Source organism: Myotis brandtii, unplaced genomic scaffold (assembly GCF_000412655.1).
Source record: "Myotis brandtii unplaced genomic scaffold, ASM41265v1 scaffold43, whole genome shotgun sequence".
Taxonomy (NCBI): Eukaryota; Metazoa; Chordata; class Mammalia; order Chiroptera; family Vespertilionidae; genus Myotis; species Myotis brandtii.
Genome location: NW_005366455.1, coordinates 2,673,330 through 2,691,958, shown reverse-complemented (window position 1 = coordinate 2,691,958; position 18,629 = coordinate 2,673,330). Strand labels below are relative to the sequence as shown.

General features: G+C 40.4%; 1 protein-coding gene across 1 annotated transcript in view; it reads left to right on the top strand.

Annotated features, from left to right (window-relative positions):
• Positions 1 to 6: 6 nt before the first annotated feature.
• ADAM23 (ADAM metallopeptidase domain 23) overlaps positions 7 to 18,629 on the top strand; it is a 149,172-nt gene continuing 130,549 nt past the window's right edge. The window contains exons 1-2 of the mRNA XM_014546091.1: positions 7 to 72; positions 1,185 to 1,402. Of these exons, the coding sequence (XP_014401577.1) occupies positions 1,289 to 1,402 (114 nt within the window). The 5' untranslated portion in view covers positions 7 to 72; positions 1,185 to 1,288. The remainder of the gene's footprint in view (positions 73 to 1,184; positions 1,403 to 18,629) is intronic.

Genomic DNA, 18,629 nt, shown 5'->3' with positions numbered 1-18,629 from the left:
TCGTCCTTCTCCTGCTGCCTCCTCTCGCCGCCTCGTCCTGGCCCCGAGCCTGGGGGGCTGCTGCACCCAGCGGTGGGTATGGCCCCGGTGCCCTTTGCATTGCCTTGCCTGCGGGGCCCTGCAAAGGAAAAGAAAGGACGCTCGGTCTGTGCGCTCCAGACACGTCCCGGGCTCGGCCTTTCCGCACCTCCCTGCCCGCTCTCTACCTTTCTCATTCTCAGACCCCACTTATTCCACTGCACTTTTCGAAGTTCATTTGCGTTGCATTCACTAAAAACCCATTCCGATTCCTGTCGGTTCCACTGGAAGGTATCCAGTGGGTGCTGTGCCCCTCTGTGCCCCTTGGCCGAGGGGAGCCCGGTGGATGGGGAATGCAACGAGGGAGCAAGTTGCTTCTTGGGTGGTGGAGCCTGCCTGGGAATGCGGAAGGGTGTGATGGCAATAGTGGTAATGGGTTGTTTCCTCAAAGTCCCTTCTGGGTTTATTCCCTGCTGCTGGACTCAAAGTGGGGAAGAGAAACTTTGGAGATAGACACCGTTGGTCTGTAATTTCTCAAAATGCTTGTCATGATCATGAACAATTCAGATAATATAATGTTCAATACAATCGGAAATCAGTGGAAGCAGAAAGATGGCCCTGGCAGGAGCATTAGAAGGAATTGGAAGGCTGCCAGCGCCTGCATCCCTCTATGGCAAAGGAGTTTTGCTCATCTCCAAGTTAGGAGAAAAGGGAATTGTCTTTTTTGTTAAACGAGTCAGTTCACATGAACTCAGCACTAGAGTTAACTTAGGAGCATCCTTGGCTCTTAGATGGGAAACTCCGAGTCAGAATCCCTTTGAGCTTCTGTGGACTCAGAGAAGGGTCACAGCCCCTCTACCCACCTCCCCATACGTAGAAGTCTAGATTTGAGACTGGTTAGAACTATACATACAAAACATAAAGCAAAATCAACAGCACATTGTTGTATAAGCCTTATTGGTTGTTAAACTTATCCAGGACACTTCACTGTTGCCATAACTTGCTTTCCTGTGTGTCCACTTCTCACGTGCTTATCAATGGGAAACTTTATTTTTGCCATTAATGGAAAAAATGCATGTGGTACTTATGAATTTATAGGGTATATATATATGTGTGTGTGTGTGTTTGTGTATGTTTGTACCTCCTGCCCCCTTCTCCCCAACCAGCTCCGCTTTGGAATGAAACTACAGAAAAAAAATTGGGAGTCCTGGCAGATGAAGACAACACATTGCAACAGAATAGCAGCAGTAACACCAGTCACAGCAATGTCATGCAGAAAGAAATCACACTGCCTTCAAGACTGGTCTATTACATCAACCAAGACTCCGAAAGCCCTTACCATGTTCTTGACACAAAGGCAAGGCACCAGCAAAAGCATAACAAGGTAGGCTGGGTATGCAAAAGTAGCTGCCACAAGGAGCTACTTTTGATTTGATGTTCTGCCAGAGTCTGATTTCACACATTTTACTGAAGCGTTTTATTAGGCAATCAATTACTATCACGATAGGGCAGAAACTGGAGGGAATTCACCTGGGCTGTCCTGGAAGAGGATTGCTCTTTCTCTTCTCTGACTCTAAACTGGAATTGGAATTTTCTCAATGGCCTCATAAGTGTAGCAGCTGACATGTGGTCCCTGTATCTTTCAGGTGCATTGGACACTGAACAGTAGTAAAGTGACTGTGTTTATGATCCTGACTTACAAGTATGAGGCTTCATGTAAGGGTGCAGCATTCCCCGTCCCATGATGACAATTGCTTTACAGCAGGAGTCCTCAAACTAAGGCCCGCAGGCCACGTGCAAATACAAATATTGTATTCGTTCCCGTTTTGTTTTTTTTACTTCAAAATAAGATATGTGCAGTGTGCATAGGAATTTGTTCATAGTTTTTTTTAAAACTATAGTCCGGCCCTCCAACGGTCTGAGGGACAGTGAACTGGCCCCCTGTTTAAAAAGTTTGAGGACCCCTGCTTTACAGTCTGGACACAGAAGGTTGTAAGATGAGGCTGTTTGGCTAGACTCACATAGAAATTGAATATTTAAATTTAAGCAACTTCTCTCTCTCTTTATCTTTAATGAATCAATAGGAAAAATACTTTGTTTTATATTTTCAGTAGGTAAAGACATTGACATTTAAAAAGACTATGGTGACTATAAACAAACCATTTGTGCAATATAGCGACCAGTTTTGTTCAGTATAATCCTTTAGACTTTACCTGCATCCACTGTAAGTGGTTGCTTTTACTTTCTTTCAGGTTGGTTCAGAGAGTGGCCCTGAAGGTGGGGAAGGTAGAGGTGCTTGACATCCAAAGACTTTAAGGGACTTTTTCCCTTGCATACTATTTATTTGAGTTCATAATATTTTGGACCCCAACAGATTAACACATTGGGTTATCAGTGCCTCTGCTCTTTATCAGGAGCAAAAAATTGAGTCGGTATGTCAAATACTTTCCTTTGGATTATCTCCGTTTAGTTGAAAGGAATAGTAACTGTCTAAACATCCAGAACTTTAGAAAAGTATCTGTGGTTTATATTATGATTTTTATTAGTTTTCTAAAATAGAGGGAAATGGTAACTATTTATCAAATGGGGATTTAGAAATGTAAGGCTTTGAAGGGAACTGTCCAAAGATTGTAAAACAGCTCATATAAAAATTCAAAAGGCCTGAATATTTAAGTTTTACAAGTCAGGTTTCTGAGAAAATGCGTCCTTCATACTGGTTATTATTGGAGAAGTTAATTTTGTTTCTCAAGATTATGAAGTCGCTGCTACCCACCTCGGCTGAGATGAATGGGTCTCTGATCTTGCAGTCCTCTTCCCATCCGCTCCTATGTCACTGAAAGGGTTGATTCCTGCATCACGTCTACCCATTTGTCTTGTTCATAGGAGTGGGTGGTGTCTTTACAGTAGAAGAGTCCAGCGCTGTCTCCATGAATGCTTTGAGGCCCATTTTATGGCTTTCCTAATGAAAGAGACCTTCTATGGTTAAGTGGCGAGTTCTCAAACTCCAGTGCCTTTGCGTAAGATATTGGAGGAAGAAATAAAAGCTGCCTCAAAGACTATTTTAAAGAATGCCCAAGCCCTCTTGAGCTGAGACTTGAAAGCAATTCCAGTGGAACTTCTTTGTAACGCAGGTGTTGGAGGCTATGAGTAATGCCTGTCTTATAGTCTAACCTGGTGTGGCTGCTTTGTTGGTAGTGCATGGTTTGACTACAATATGTCTGAATTTATATGATAATAGGTTTGTTAAAACTTCACCCACCACTCAGGTTGAAGAATAGATTTTTCACTGTGCAACTCATACTTGCTGTTGGAATGCTTCTACCTCTCCACTTTTATTCCCCAGGATAGTTGGGCTTCTTTTATCGTAAAAAGATGTTTACAGAGAAATTATATTTGAAACCACTTTTCTTCTTTTTTTAAAATTAGTTTAATTCAATAAACATTTGTTGCATGTTTCTATGTGCAGGGTACTATGCCATAGATTCAGAGATAAGAGGTAAAGGGTACCAGGAGGAATAAGACATAGTATGTTTTCCAGGAGACACAAAAATGAGATGAGCAACATTCTAAAAAGTGCTCCTATACAGTTATAAACTGTTCTTCTTAAGTGGCACATTCCCTGAAATTTCCCTTTGTGTTCTGTGATTTTACTTTTACTTCTGTTTTTTTTTAATTTCTTCATCTTTTTTTTTATAATTTTTTTATTGCTTAAATTATTACGAAGAGTATTACATATGTCTCCTGACTTCTGTTTTTAAGCATCTCTTGAATTAGTTGACAAGAAGAGTTTCTAATGCTTTCTGCTTATATCTGGGTGACTTGCCTAATAATAGTGATGATAGAACTTGTTAGTTTCACTACTTCACAAATACTTCAGTAAGAGAAGAAGTACAGAATTTCACCATTTTTGATTTTTTATAAGTTTTGATTTTAATATCTCTGTAGCATGTACCTTTTTTCTTCCCTGATTTCATTGCACTCAAGCACATTTTAATGAATGTCTGAGAAATGCTGAATCACTGTGCTATTCTCCTGGATTCTCATAGTTGGGGGTAGAGGTGGAGAGGTAAAGTCCTAGATATAGGTTGCAAGGCAGAGCTCTGTATTTATTTCATAAATATTCAGTGTTGATCAGGCCTTATTACTTTGCAGCTGTGAAAGTTAAAATGTTTAACTCTTTCAAAATTGGTGAGTTCAAGAGGAGATGGTACAAAGCAAATACAAAACACCTCTATATTACCAGTGTTTTTAAAAACCTTAAGGTTTTCCTTGTGGAATTGTTAATGGCAAATATTAGAGTCAAACCTTGATTCTTGAGTTTGGCTAAGAAAGACTTCAGAGCAAAGAACTCTGATGCAAGAGAAAGTTTATTTAGAAAGTCACAGAGGTTGAAGAAGGGAACCAGCTGGGCCGTATGGACTTAGGAAACAAGTTACAGAGGCAAAAGAAGGGCCCTTGGAACTTGGTAGAAAGAAAGCAAAGGTACTGCCTGAGAAAGAAAGTGCGGACGTGTGTGTGTGTGTGTGTGTGTGTGTGTGTGTGTGTGTGAAAAAGAGAGAGAGAAAGAGCGCACAAGCGCACCCTGTGCTCCTCATCTTTAGGATTTTTATTTGTTTTGTAGGCGAAAATTTTAGGTGAGGTCTCCGGAGGATCTCAATTGAATGTTTATTAGCCTTCCAATTGTGTCCTTTCAGGGTCGTGGTTTCTACTGATTGGTAGACACTAGGGTCATGGTATCTACTGATTGGTGGACACTAGGGTAGAGGGTCATTAGTCATTGTATCTGGTCCTGATGCCAGCCAGCCATGGTGTTGCTTGGTCTAGTTTTGCTCTTCTTCTGGGCTTGGAGCTAAAACACAGTTGAGGCCTAGATATTATCTCTAGTTTGACCAAAACTCTGTCTCTGTGGTCAATAGACCCAAGGTTTTGTTCCTAAGATTATTTGATGCTGATTAGAACCTCATTGTCCTAATGCTTAATGCTTAACCTACCAGGGAGTGGTCATGCAAGGACTTGTATGCAAGTTGTATGAGGCTGTTCTCTGGTCCCTTGTTCCTCCTTTCAGGGAGTCTAAACTGGATGACTAGCATCATACTAGGGGAGAAAAAGTCACCCTGAGGGTCAGGTCCCAGCCTATAATAGTTGTTTTCTCCAGTGTTGCCTGTTGCTAGGTACCCAGGACTTTCTGCCCTGGTGACATTTTGTATCTGGCCTGTTGTTCCTGCTCTGCTCATGCCTGTCTAACTGCCTACTCTATCAGAATCTTTTTCTTTTTTTTTTTAAAAAATGTGTTTTCATTGATTTCAGAGAGAGGAAGAAAGAGGGAGAGAGAGATAGAAACATCAATGATGAGAGAGAATCATTGTTTGGCTGCCTCCTGCACACCCCCCTACTTGGGATCGAGCCTACAACCCGGGCATGTACCCTGTCTGGGAATTGAATCCTGACCTCCTGGTTCATGGGTCGATGCTCAATCACTGAGCAATACTGGCTGGGCTCTATCAAAATCTTTTTATCTCCAGATAGGGTGGTAGATGACCTATTTATCCAAAGTACTCCATTTTTGAGAATGAAAGAGGGCACACTTAATAATTATTCCAGAACAATAAGCATAAACCAAGATGGTCCATAGCAGAGGGGGAATGTGGTCACCTCCGTTCTAAGTAGTTACTGGTTTTGGTGCTTATTCAAATTCAAGTTTCTTCATAGTTTATTTTCTTTTTTGATGATTTATTGTAAATTTTTCTTACTAGCTAAGATGTCAGTTTACCATGTAGAAGTATTAGGGTCTGAAATGGAAGAATTTAGTTTTGCTTTTTTACCAAGACATGTGTTCTTCATTTGTAGATGCTTTTATGAGCATAAACGGAATTTTTATGGTTACTAAACATAAGCATTTTATTAACCACTAATGCAATATATGAATAAAATGGAGCATACATTTAAAAGAGAGAAAAACTATTTAGATTCACTCATTCATTTAATCTGAGCTAATTTTTTGAGGTCTGTTCCTAAGAAAGTTAATTAATCTGTTGGGGAGGAAAAATAATTTTTTTCTCTACCCTACTAGGTACTTGTCTGAGACACACTGTGTTAAAAGTAAAGTTAACAAGAGAACAACAAACAGAAATTTAAAGCATGTTACATAGGAGAGGCTCAGGAAAACTGAGTAACTCTTGAAAACGGCCCAGGCCATCACCTTAAATAACATCTCCTGCTAAAGACAAGATCTTGGAGGTGGGGAACCAGTTGTGGGAGGGTACAGGGAAAGCACAATAAGCAAGGTTAAGGTTGTTATGCAGATTTAAGTCTCTGCCTTCTCCACTGATAAAAGTTTCTCAAAATTTTAGTCACCCTCCTCTTCCTGCTACATAGAAGGAGACAGGGGTGGTATATTCTGCTCCTGTTCAAACCTTTCCTGAAACTTTCCTTCAGTCAAAAATTATTGGCCCTATATCCTACTGTCTTAGGATTCTTTTCTCTTCCACATAAGAAGGGATGGATGAGGTACACTGTGCATACATAACACAGGGTCTGGGGACGATGAATGTCATCTCTTTTGACTCTAGTTAGCCTGTTTATGCTCAGTCTTTTGTTACTTAATCTGCTGTGCTGCAGAGACAGAGCTGGTGTTTTGAATTAAGAATATGTAGACAATGTCCTACCGAAAGAGAGGGCACAAGCCACCCACACCTGGTAGGCTGGTAGTTCCCTGGTAGGCTGGTAGTTCCCTGGTAGGTTGGTAGTTCCCTGGTAGGCTGGTAGTTCCCTGGTAGGCTGGTAGTTCCCTCTGAGCTCCCACTTTGGGGAAATGAAACCCACAGGGTATTTTTGATAGAAGTTTCAGTTTAAGTACACCCACACAAAGGCAGTAGTCAAAGATGTATTACAGATCCCCAAAGCAGGAATGGGGGTGGGGAGGCAGTGAGCTGGGGTAAGGGCAGTCCTCCATCCCAGGTCATATCCCAGGTCCTGAGCCATCAGGAGACACAGAGCAGGGTGGCCAGCCCCTATCACTCATAAGTGGTTGGACTGAGATTCCTAACTTTTCTCAGGCTTAATTCTAAGCAACTATTTTAAAAGGTGTAAAAGCAAAGTGGGAACTTATGGCGGGAATCCTAAAGCCTTTATCTAAATGTTTAGACCAGGGGTCCTCAAACTTTTTAAACAGGGGGCCAGTTCACTGTCCCTCAGACCGTTGGAGGGCCGGACTATAGTTTAAAAAAAAACTATGAACAAATTCCTATGCACACTGCACATATCTTATTTTGAAGTAAAAAAACAAAACGGGAACAAATACAATATTTGTATTTGCATGTGGCCCGTGGGCCGTAGTTGGAGGACCCCTGGTTTAGACCTTGGGTGTGAGCAGAGTTGTCATACTGTAAAATGCTTATGCAGCAGCTCAGGAAAACAAAAGTTGTTTTCTCAGCACCCCTACTCCCTAACACCCCAGGCTGAAGAGAGAGAAGAGAGATGTTTGAATTAATTTAGATCATGATGATCATCATTACTTGCTACTTTACTTCAGGACAAGGCCAGATCCACATTCTGGACCATGCAGAAGCCAGCTGCCCCCTTGTTCTGGGTGTGGGACAGCAGAAAGACACACGGAGTCCTTTCTCAGAATTGGTAGAATGGCAACTACTAGTATTAGGTTACAAGACAATATAAACTTTTGTTTTGGCTTCAACAGCCTTCCGAAATTTTCTAGGTCTTCCTGAGCATCTAGGAGAAAATTGCAGTCTATAGAATTCAGGCTTGTAGTGGTTTTACTTGTAATGTCTGGCATATAGTAGGTTGTCAGTAAATATCTGTTGAATGAATTGATGCTTAAACACTCATATGTTAGAAAGAGTGCAGTGCTTTCTGTGCAATTTTATGTTATAATCAAATTGACCTTCAAAAGGGCCTCAAGTTTCTGTTAAGCATTTGACTGATCAGTAGGAGAGATAATTTTGTGTGTGTGTGTGTGTGTGTGTGTGTGTGTGTGTGTATGTGTGTGTTTAGCACTGCATAAATCACACCTTAACAGTTCTTAGATTATCCCTATCACTGACACCACCACCAATTAATGTGGCTAATCAAGAGCTGACCATGTGGTAGTTGTTGTCATTGCTATGGGTTACTACTTCTCAGTGTTGGAGCAACACTGGAGCAAGAGGTGTCCACTCACATAGTACCTAGTAAATTGGATTTGTATCTGTTAACGGTTAAGTTCTGTTTGGTCAGCAAACATTTATTGAATACTTGTTTTGAATCAGGCACCATGCTGGACTCTGGTAAAAGTGATGAAAAGTAACACTTAGTCCCTGCTTTTGCTCATAACTTGATGGGCATCAGAAAGAGGCAGGTGGTGCTGCATGGTTCATGTCTGTGCAGTTGCTAGTTGCAAGAACCAAAGGTTGTGGGCACCTAGGGAGGTCAAAGAAAGGCTCACAGAGGAAGAAACAATTGAGCTGGTTTTAACTAGCCATTCGGAGGTAGGTTTTTGGGAAGGGGCCCACAGAGTCAGAGGCAAGGGCTCTGGCAGGCTTGGAGGTGGTAAGGAATTTGGTGTGGTGAACGTGAGAAGGAGAAACCCAAGAGTGGGAAATGTAAAAGAATTGGGCATTAATGTTACATTTGTAGTTAATTAAAGAAAACCAGTTTCTCTGGAAACCCAATCATGTACATGTTTATAGATGTAACTGTTGAGATTCATAGTTAGTGTCTTCAAAAGGACAAACAGCTAGTAAGTATCAGTCAGGATTTGAACACAGGTCCAGTCTTGGCAGAGCTCCTGCTGCAGAGTTGGGAGTGGCAGGTAATGAATGTGAAATGTTGTGAAGGCTGTAAGAGATGACGGGTTTGGATTTATTCCCTATCAAATGGTTAAATCCTGAGAAGTCAGGAGGTAAGCACATTGTTGATTGAGCATCGATTTATGGCCAATTCTGTGGCTCCTCAGGGAATTGATCTTCTAGTGGGAGGAGACAGACCATAAACACAACAAGAGCAACAACAACACAAAGATTTCAGGTATTGACAAGTGCTCGAAGAAAAAGATGAAAGAGTATATATGGTAGAGAATGTGGGTGGGATGATTTCTCTTGAAAAGTCAAAAGAGTGGGCCTATGATCTTGGGTGGAAGTAACCCATCTACTGTCCCTCCTTTTAGATGGGGGTGAGCATGAGCCATTTCTTCAGTCCCCTCCACTCCTTGTTACCTAACACCCTTCTTCATTTTTGTTACTTGCCTAGTCTCTGGAAGTGTTTGAGTTTGGACCCTGGTCTTTGATTCTTCTCTCTCTAGAGTCTGGACCATTTGTGATCATCTCAGCCTGGATTGATTTGCTTGCCTCCCTGCTTCCCAACAGTCCAAGGCTGAGCTGTGCTGTTGAAAGTCTTGCTTCAGCGTGTATCCCTACACAACGTTTTCTGCTCTCTGCTCATGGGTTGACTTATTCCGGCTGACTATATAACAACTCGTGTCATGCTGTCTTTACTTATTCTCAGTTTTTGTTTTTCTTAACAGATTAGGCCACTGTTCTCTCGACAGCCAGTCAAAAAGCAACCCAGGAGCACTCACTTGCCTGTTGGCATTGCCCAGGGTTGGGGGCATCCCTCTTCTGAAGGAGTCAGACAGGATGAGAGCTGTCCTTCCTGCCTTGCTCCTTTTTGTCAGCGGTACCGCTGCTTTCCTAGCCCTCTGAGAGTGAACCTTCCGAGTCATCTTTGACTCTTTTCTCGCCTTCATCTTCTGTCTATAAATAGTCACTTATTAAGCCTTGACGTTTCTCCCTGGAATCCATCCCTCCTTCTCTCTCTGTATTGTGTTCTTGTCATCGCCTGTTGTTTCTCCCTCGCTGTCAGTTCATCAGTCCCACTGCTGACAGATTAATCTTCGTGGAACACTTATTTCTCACGTGACTCCCTTTATCCTCACGCAACAAGCATAATGTCAGCTAGATGCATTTTACTTGTGGAGCGAAGGAGAGATTGAAGCGCTCTGGAAAAGCTGCCGCTCCCCTCCGGATACTACACATTGTTCTCCTTTTAGCACTTTTCCAGGCCTGTTTACCCAAAGGTCAGTGCCTGGCAGGAGGCAGTTTTGTCTGGATGATCCCATTCATTTCTGTCCACACTCTAGGACTAGTTATGGGAGTCCCTTGTGATCAGTGGTAACAGCCTAACCTGTCAGTAATATGGTCTTAGGCTTTTGTTTTAGGATTAAAATACGGTTAAATTCCTGCTTCAGAAGATCTTGTCGTCTCCATCTTAAAGACCTGAGTAATTAATTGCTCCTAGTATATGTTTGCTGAATGAAAATATTTTATTCCTCTCAAAAATGTACATAATCATAAGGCTTTATTCGCACAAAGTACTTAATTCACAAGTGACGTGGGTACCCTTTAACCTTATGAAAGACTCATTGATTCACATAATTCACTCATTCACATCCACTGAGCCTGTGATTTTAGCAGTTTTTACAAAGGAGTCTTTGTATTTAGAATTTATATAAATTAAGGACAATTTTAATCAAGTCTAATGCGAGGAACTCCACTATAAAAGAATAGACCCAGTTATCATGTTTTACTCAGAATAATGAGCTGTTAAATCAATCATGTTCATTCATAACAAATTAGGATAAAGTGTTTGCTTTTTATAGAGGAACGTGAGAGGTGCATTTCCCATCTCCGGGCACTCGTCTGGGACAGAGCCAAACCTGTGGATTGGCTTGATGTTCCAAAGAAGGTTCTGTTATATAGGTGTCTTCTCTGGCTGAAGAGTAGACAAGAGGCTACTTTCTGCATCTGGGAAATTACAAGTTAATGGATTAGGGCACTACTTTCCATTTTATTGTGAAATACATTTATTTGTTAACAAGTTCTACCTTAATGCTGAACGCTCTTCAAGCTTTCTGTTTAGAAATGAAAAGGATGGAAATTAAAATAATCTCCTCTGTCGATAGACACTAATTACAGAGAGTTAAGTTCAAGCAAACCAATGAACAGAATTGTAAATAGGGCCCTATGACCAGTGACTGGACTGCTCTTTAGCTTGGATCTATGGTCATATGCTGGGGACATCCACCTCTTTCTTATCTGCATGACAGGGTCCACTTGAAGGGGTCATCCTGGCACGTTTTTAATCCTGAGAGATTATCTAGTAGGCACAAGATAATCACAAACTCCTGGACCACCCCCTTCTGCCCTCAGTGGACTGAAGATTAATTTTAGAAGTCAAATCTAAGCATGCCTAGAGGCATTTCATAAAAAACATGCCAGAGCCACGAAGACATTGATTTTTGAGCATCTGCTGAATCCCAGTCTCTGCTCCAGTGCTTCCGTTCCCTTGGTGTGGATATTCAAGAATTTGCTCTATCTGGTTGTAGCCCGGATCACTTAATTGGGTGGTTTATACTATCTTTTAATTGTAAACAGGCCTGCTAATACCATATACTCCCAAACTTAATAGTTGTATTGCAGATGGCTCCATTAACAACATTCATAATATAAAAGAATCAACACTAGGGGCGTGCCCAACCTTATGTCTCCTTGCTCTTTCCTTTTTCAGCTCAGTGAATGCATTAGATCAGCTTGCAACTCATTCTGCAATATGCTGGTAATAACAATATGATGTATTTCTTTTGCAGTGAACCTGAATAGTTTTATGCCTATAATCATACAACATCCTCACAGCAGTAACACACATTTAATTATTAGATGGTCATTATTTATGTGTTCTAGGTGAGAAAACTAGGTCCAAAGAGGCCAGGTCCATTTGTCCAGGTTCCGGGAATTATTGGCATGACCAGAATGACCAGACCTGGGTCTGTAGATTTCCGGTTCCTTGCTCTCTTATCACACCACATCTATGGGTTGAAAAGGGAAGTTTCTCTCGTTTCTCTCCATTTTAGACACCTTTTTGTCAATGACAAGGACCTGTGAACTGATTACACCATGGCTACACAACCATACCCACACCGCTCTGGCCTTCCTCCACAACTGTTTGGTTTTCTTGTCTCCTTTTTTTTTTTTCCCCCCTAAATGAGCACTTCAGATAAATAATCTTGTTTAAGATGCTGACCTTTCTACAATACTTTGCCTACCTGCTTACCTTCCCTTGTTGATCTTCCTTAACTTTCTTTTTCCTCTATCAGATTCCCCATCTTCCTTGTTTTCTGAAGAAGAGTGTTCACGTTTGGTGTTTCCAAATTATCAGACATTAGACTAGTCAAGAAAAACTTTTCTTTTGTTTGAAAAAATATTCTCTAATATAGGCTTCTGCAGCCTGATGAATAGTTCTTTAAAACAAGGTGAATTGAATAAGAAAGAGTTGGTTAGTTTACCCTCTGATTTTTTTTACTAACACCCAATCTAAACTTTTTTGTCCGCATGCGATAACCAGTGTTTCTACACAGACATGCTGTTATTTCAGGGCAACGCAAGGAAATTGGCATTTTAATGATGCAGTAGTGGCATTTACTTGTGGGATAAACGTGATGTGCACTAAGCTGTTTAGAATGTCAGATAGTCTTTGTCTTCACTTATGAACTCCTTTGCCACATAGTGGGGAAGAATGGTGGGGGAGTCGTGTCCAGGGTGTGACAGATCTGCTTATATCAGCTATTTAGACTTGGACAAGTTACCTAGCCTTTCTAAGCTCTTTCTTATCAATAATGTGGACGTAATAATAGTGCCCAGACAGAGGCTGTGCCTGACTGAAATGGCATCACCTAGTGTGGTTTGCACAGTACCTGGCACACGGGAAATACTCAGTAAGTGTTTCCCATTCATTACTGACTAGAGGCCTAGGGAATCCAAGTTGTGAACTGCTCTTTCATGAATGAAGGGTTGTTTTATTAAAAAGGAAGCTGGAATAACGAATATAAGTTTAGAAGTACTGGTGAGGATGTTTGTGCGTGTGTGTGTGTGTGTGGGGGGGGGTGACTCAGGGTATTCCTGGTTCTGTGGCTGCCAATGAATGAATTGCCTCACCGCCCATGAGAGTGGAGTGAATGCTTGAGGATGTGAGATGTTTTAGAAGCTACAGTCCTCTGCACCAAGGTGAGGCAGTGGTCTGTCAGCATGGTGTTTGTCCTCCGGGAGGATTGGAGTTTTCCCTAAGTCTTTGTCCATAACGAGGGCACTCAGGGCAGGCTTGGAATGGGGCATTTTGGTGAGTTGTAATGTGAACTGTTTTCTTTGTGGAGCTAACTGCTAATGTGGGCATAGTGTGTCACCCAATACTGTAAAGAGCACATATTCATATGGTCATTTCTATAAGAAATATCCCACCTCTCTTCCTTCTCCTGACAATTCTTCAAACAAAACGAAACCCAAGAAACACTTTCATCTGCCATTGATAGTTTTCTGGCTTTGGAATGCAGTGTAACAGTTATAACACCATGACGATTGGAATAGCATGGAGGACTCCCAGCCAGAAACACTGAACAGAGCAGGTAAAAATATCAGAAATAAAATTCTCTTCTTATTTACACACTGGGATCTTATTGAACATGCTATGACCAGGAAGTAAAATTTGGGGCATTGCATCTTAACTGCCCTCACCAAGAAGAGTTCCTAATACACGGATTCCCCTTCTCTCGTAAATTATGGCAAAAAGAGTTAGTAAACTCTATTAGTGAACAGTTAGTTAATTACTTTGCTAATTATTGTGGTCTGCCCTGCCCAAAGCAATGAACTTTCATCTCTGTGGAATGTTCAGACTACAGTTAGAGGCATTTATCACTGTTGGGCAGCATAAACACAATCACTTGTTCCCTTCAGAACCAAAGGGACATTGGGATGATGCTGTCTTGTTATTTTGGGCTTTGCAATGGTGAGTAAAACACTTTTTGAAAATAGTTAACTATTATTCCTTTCCTTCCTAACAAACCACATTTATATTTTTCTCTTATTATTTTATTTGGAACATTAATCCTTTTAAGATCTACTGTTCCATTTTAGGATAATTACCCAAATAGTATATTTATAAACTATCCTGTCTACCTATCAGATCTTGAATCGTTTTCCCATTTTAGTTTTCTAGAGTTCTTGGATATCCCCTAACATGGTTTAACGCCCTAATGTGTTAAAGTGTATGCGCTTATTGGACTTACTTTCAGGAAACACTTGTTTGTGATGGGACACTTGAGAATCTTGGTTTCTTCATAGAGTGCATCCTCTCTCCCTTGATACCCAGACTTACATATCTGACTGTTTATCTCGTATCTCCACTTGGGTACCTGACATGTCCGAAACAGAACTCTTGACTCTCACATCTCCTAGCCCAACCCGCCCCGCGCACATTCTTTCCCATCTGAGTAAATGGAAGATCATCTTTCCGCTTGCTCTGGCCATTTTCTTTATCTTAAGCGTTACTTCCAATCTTGTTGGTTCTCACTTCAATGCTGCCTAGAACCCGACTCTTTCTCACTGTCTCCATTGCTGCCAACCTGGTCTAATCTACCATCACCTCTCCCTAGTTTAATGAAAACACCTTCCCAACTCTTGTCCCTGCTTTTGTCCCACTCCCGTCCCTCGGGTTCCAGTCTGTTTTACATGCATCTGGCAGAATGGCCTATTTATATACTAACTTGGACCACGTCACTCCTCAGCTTAATGACACGTATTTCATTCGGAGTGACTCCCCCCTCCCCCCCCTCTCTTAATCACAGTTTGGTTACTGGTGAAAATTGAACTCTGAGGATCACAGTTTCTATTTCCAGGAAGAGCAGTGCTTTCCTACTTCTTGGTAGTGGGGACATTGCTTGAGGCCAAAGAACAGAAGCTTCTGGGGGTGACAGGAGTCTTCACAGAATGTTTGGGAGGGGGCTGTATGTCAGACCCGAGGAAACAGATTGTCCTGCACCCTCTGGGCCTCACAGGGAGAGGATGATCACAGAAAGGTGGGCATCAGCTGAAGTTCTAAAAGAGAATTGCTCAAAAGGAGTATTTGGACATGTTTTGCTGGAAGTTGAGATTTACTAATTTTTAGATGAATAAAACAAACAAAATAATGTTTAAGAGAAAGAAGGATGAGTAATTTAGTTTTTGCATGTTTAAAAATATTTTTGCGGTAAAATATGTATAACATAAAACTTACCATTTTAACCATTTTTAAAAAAATACATTTTTTAAATTGATTTCAGAGAGGAAGGGAAAGAAATGTCAATGATGAGAGAGAATCATTGATTGGCTGCCTGGGGATTGAGCCCACAACCCGGGCATGTGCCCTTGACTGGAATCAAACCCAGGACCCTTCAGTCTGCAGGCAGATGCTCCATCCACCGAGCAAAACTGGCTAGGGCCCATTTTAACCATTTAAGTATACATTTCTGTGGTATTAAGTATATTTTCATTATTGTGCAACCATCACCACCATCCATCTCCAGAATGTTTTCATCTTCTCCAACTGAAACTGTACTCATTAAATTCTAATTCTTCAGTCCCCCTCTCCACAGCCTCTTGTACCCACCATTCTACTTTTTGCCTATATGAATTTGACTAGTTAGGTACCTCATATAAGCAGAATTATGTAGGATTGGCCTTTGGTGACTGGCTTATTTCACTTAGCATATCTTCAAGGTTCATCCATGTTGTATCATGTATCAAAATTTCCTTCCTTTTTAAGACTGAATAATATTCCATTGTATGTATATACCACATTTTGTTTACCCATTCATTCATTGATGGACAGTTGGGTTGTCCCACATTTTGACTATTGTGAATAATGCTGCTATGAACATGAATGTACAAATATATCTGTTTATATTTTATTGATTTTTTTACATAGAGGAAGGGAGAGGGATAGAGAGTTAGAAACGTCAATGAGAGAGAAACATCGATCAGCTGCCTCCTGCACACCCCCTACTGCGGATGTGCCCGCAACCAAGATACATGCCTTTGACTGGAATCGAATCTGGGACCCTTCAGTCCTCAGGCCAACACTCCAGCCACTGAACCAAACCGGTTAGGGCTGAGCCCCTACTTTGAATTCTTTTGGGTATATTCCCAGAAGTGGAATTGCTGGATCATATGGTAATTCTATTTCTAATTTTTTGAGAAATCACCAGAACATTTTCCACAGCAGTTGTATTATTTTACATTCCCACCAGCAGTGCATAAAGGTTCCAGTTTCTATATATTCATGTCAATACTTGTTTTCTGTTTTTTTGTTTGATAACAGCCATCCTAATGGGTATGAAGTGGTATCTCTTCATGGTTTTGGTTTGTATTTTTCTGGTGATTAGTCATGTTGAGCACCTTTTCATTTACTTATTGGCCATTTATATATATATTTTTTGAGAAATGTCAGTTCAATCCTTTGATCATTTTTTAATTGGCTTCTTTTGTTTGTTTCTTACTGTGCTGTGAGAGTGTACTTTGCACAAAAGTTTTTAATTTTGGTGAAATGCAACCTGTCTATCTTTCTTTTCTTGCCTGTGCTTTTGGTGTTATATCCAAGAAGTCCTCACAAAGTGTAATGTCATTAAGCTTTTCCCCTGTATTTTATCCTAAGAGTTTTATAGTGTTAGCTCTTATGTAAGTCTTTGATTCATTTTAGTTAATTTTTGTAAATGGTGTAAATTAAAGGTCCAACCTCATTTTTTATATATAGATATCCCGTTTTCCTATCACAATTTGTTGGGAAGACAGTCTTTTCTCCACTGAATGGTCTTGGCACCCTCGTCAAAATTCATTGACTCCATATGTTAGGGTTTATTTCTGGGCTCTTTAGTCCGTTTATCTATATATCTATTTCTTATGGTAGTACCACACTGTTTTGATTATAATAGCTTGGTAATAAGTTTTGAAATCAGAAAGTGTGAGACCTACAGCTTTGTCCTTTTTCAAGATTGTTTTGACTATTAGGGTCCCTTGAAATGGATTTTTAAAATTTCTGAAAAATTAAAATTAAATAAATAGGATGGATTTTTAAACTTCTGCAAGAAAAGTCATTAGGATTTTGATAGGGATTGCATTGAATTTGTGGATTGCTTTGGGTAGTATTGCCATCTTTTTTAAAAAATATATTTTTTATTGTTGATAGTATTACAGATGTTTCCCATTTCCCCCCTTTACCCTCCCAGCCCCTACCACCACCCAGATCACCACCAACCTATTGCCTGTGTCCATAGGCTATGCATATAAGTATATAAGTTCTTTGGTTTATCTCTTCTCATCCCCCCAATCCCACATAGTATTGCCATCTTAACACTATTAATTCTTCCAGTCCATGAGCACAGGATGTCTTTCCATTTACTTGTGTTTGATTTAATTTTCTTTATCAGTGTTTTATAGTTTTCAATGTCCAAATCTTTCACCTCCTTGGTTAAGTTTTTCATAATTATTTATCCTTTTTAATGCTGTTGTAAATAGAATTGTTTTCTTAATTTCATTTTAGGATTTCACATTGTTAATGTATAAAAATGAAACTAACTTGTGTGTGTCGATTTTGTATCCTGCAACTTTGATGACTTCATTTATTAGTTCCAATAGGTTGTTTTTTTTTTTGTATGTGTGTGTGTAATGTTTAGGATTTCTACATTTAAGATTATATCATCTGCCGAAACCGGTTTGGCTCAGTGGATAGAGCGTCGGCCTGTGGACTGAAAGGTCCCAGGTTCGATTCCGGTCAAGGGCATGTACCTTGGTTGTGGGCATATCCCCAGTAGGAGATGTGCAGGAGGTAGCTGATCGATGTTTCTCTCTCATCGATGTTTCTAACTCTCTATCTCTCTCCCTTCCTCTCTGTAAAAAATCAATAAAATATATTAAAAAAAAGATTATGTCATCTACAAACAGTGATAATGCATGTCTTTATTGTTTGCATGCCTTTTATTTTATTTTATTTTCTTGCCCAATTGCTCTGTCTATGATTTCCAGAGCTATGTTGAATGGAAGTGGCAAAGGTGAGCATGTTTGTCTTGTTCCTGATCTTAGAGGGAAAGCTTTCAGTTTTCCTTTATCGAGTATAATGATAGATGCGGGTTTTTTTCTTATATGGCCTTTATTATGTTGACGTAGTTTCCTTCTTATACTTTTTGCATTTTTCATCTCACAGGTTCCTTTAAAAGAGATACTGGAATATATACCAGTAGTATAATTAATTAGCTGTAGGTAGGCAATTTTGGGCAAACCACTTACCTCTCTAGATTTGACTTTCCTAATTTTAAAAATGAGGAGATTGGGTTAGATTTGAGGAATCTCAAAGTTTTTTGTGCATTGGAACCACTTCAGAGGTTGTTGAAAACAATTTGAGTTTGTAGATCGGTATAAGGTGCACTGGTTTGTATTTTTATATCTTAGGTGACTTTGATGTGGGTGAGCTTGTTCTCTGGAGTACCTTATGGCCCTAAAATTCTGTGAAGTATCCTCCAATAAGAGTTGACTGGGTGTTCCTTAGAGGTGAAGAAATACAGACAGAAGTGATTGAGTTAGGGATTGTTCATTATGCCAAGTGAGGGCTGAATTTGTGTAGTAGCTGCTTCCCTGAGATGCTGGCGTGTTGGAAGAAGAGTAGGAGTTATTATTAGTATTATTATTAAATATATTTTATTGCTTTTACAGAGAGGAAGGGAGAGGGATAGAGAGTTAGAAACATCGATGAGAGAGAAACAT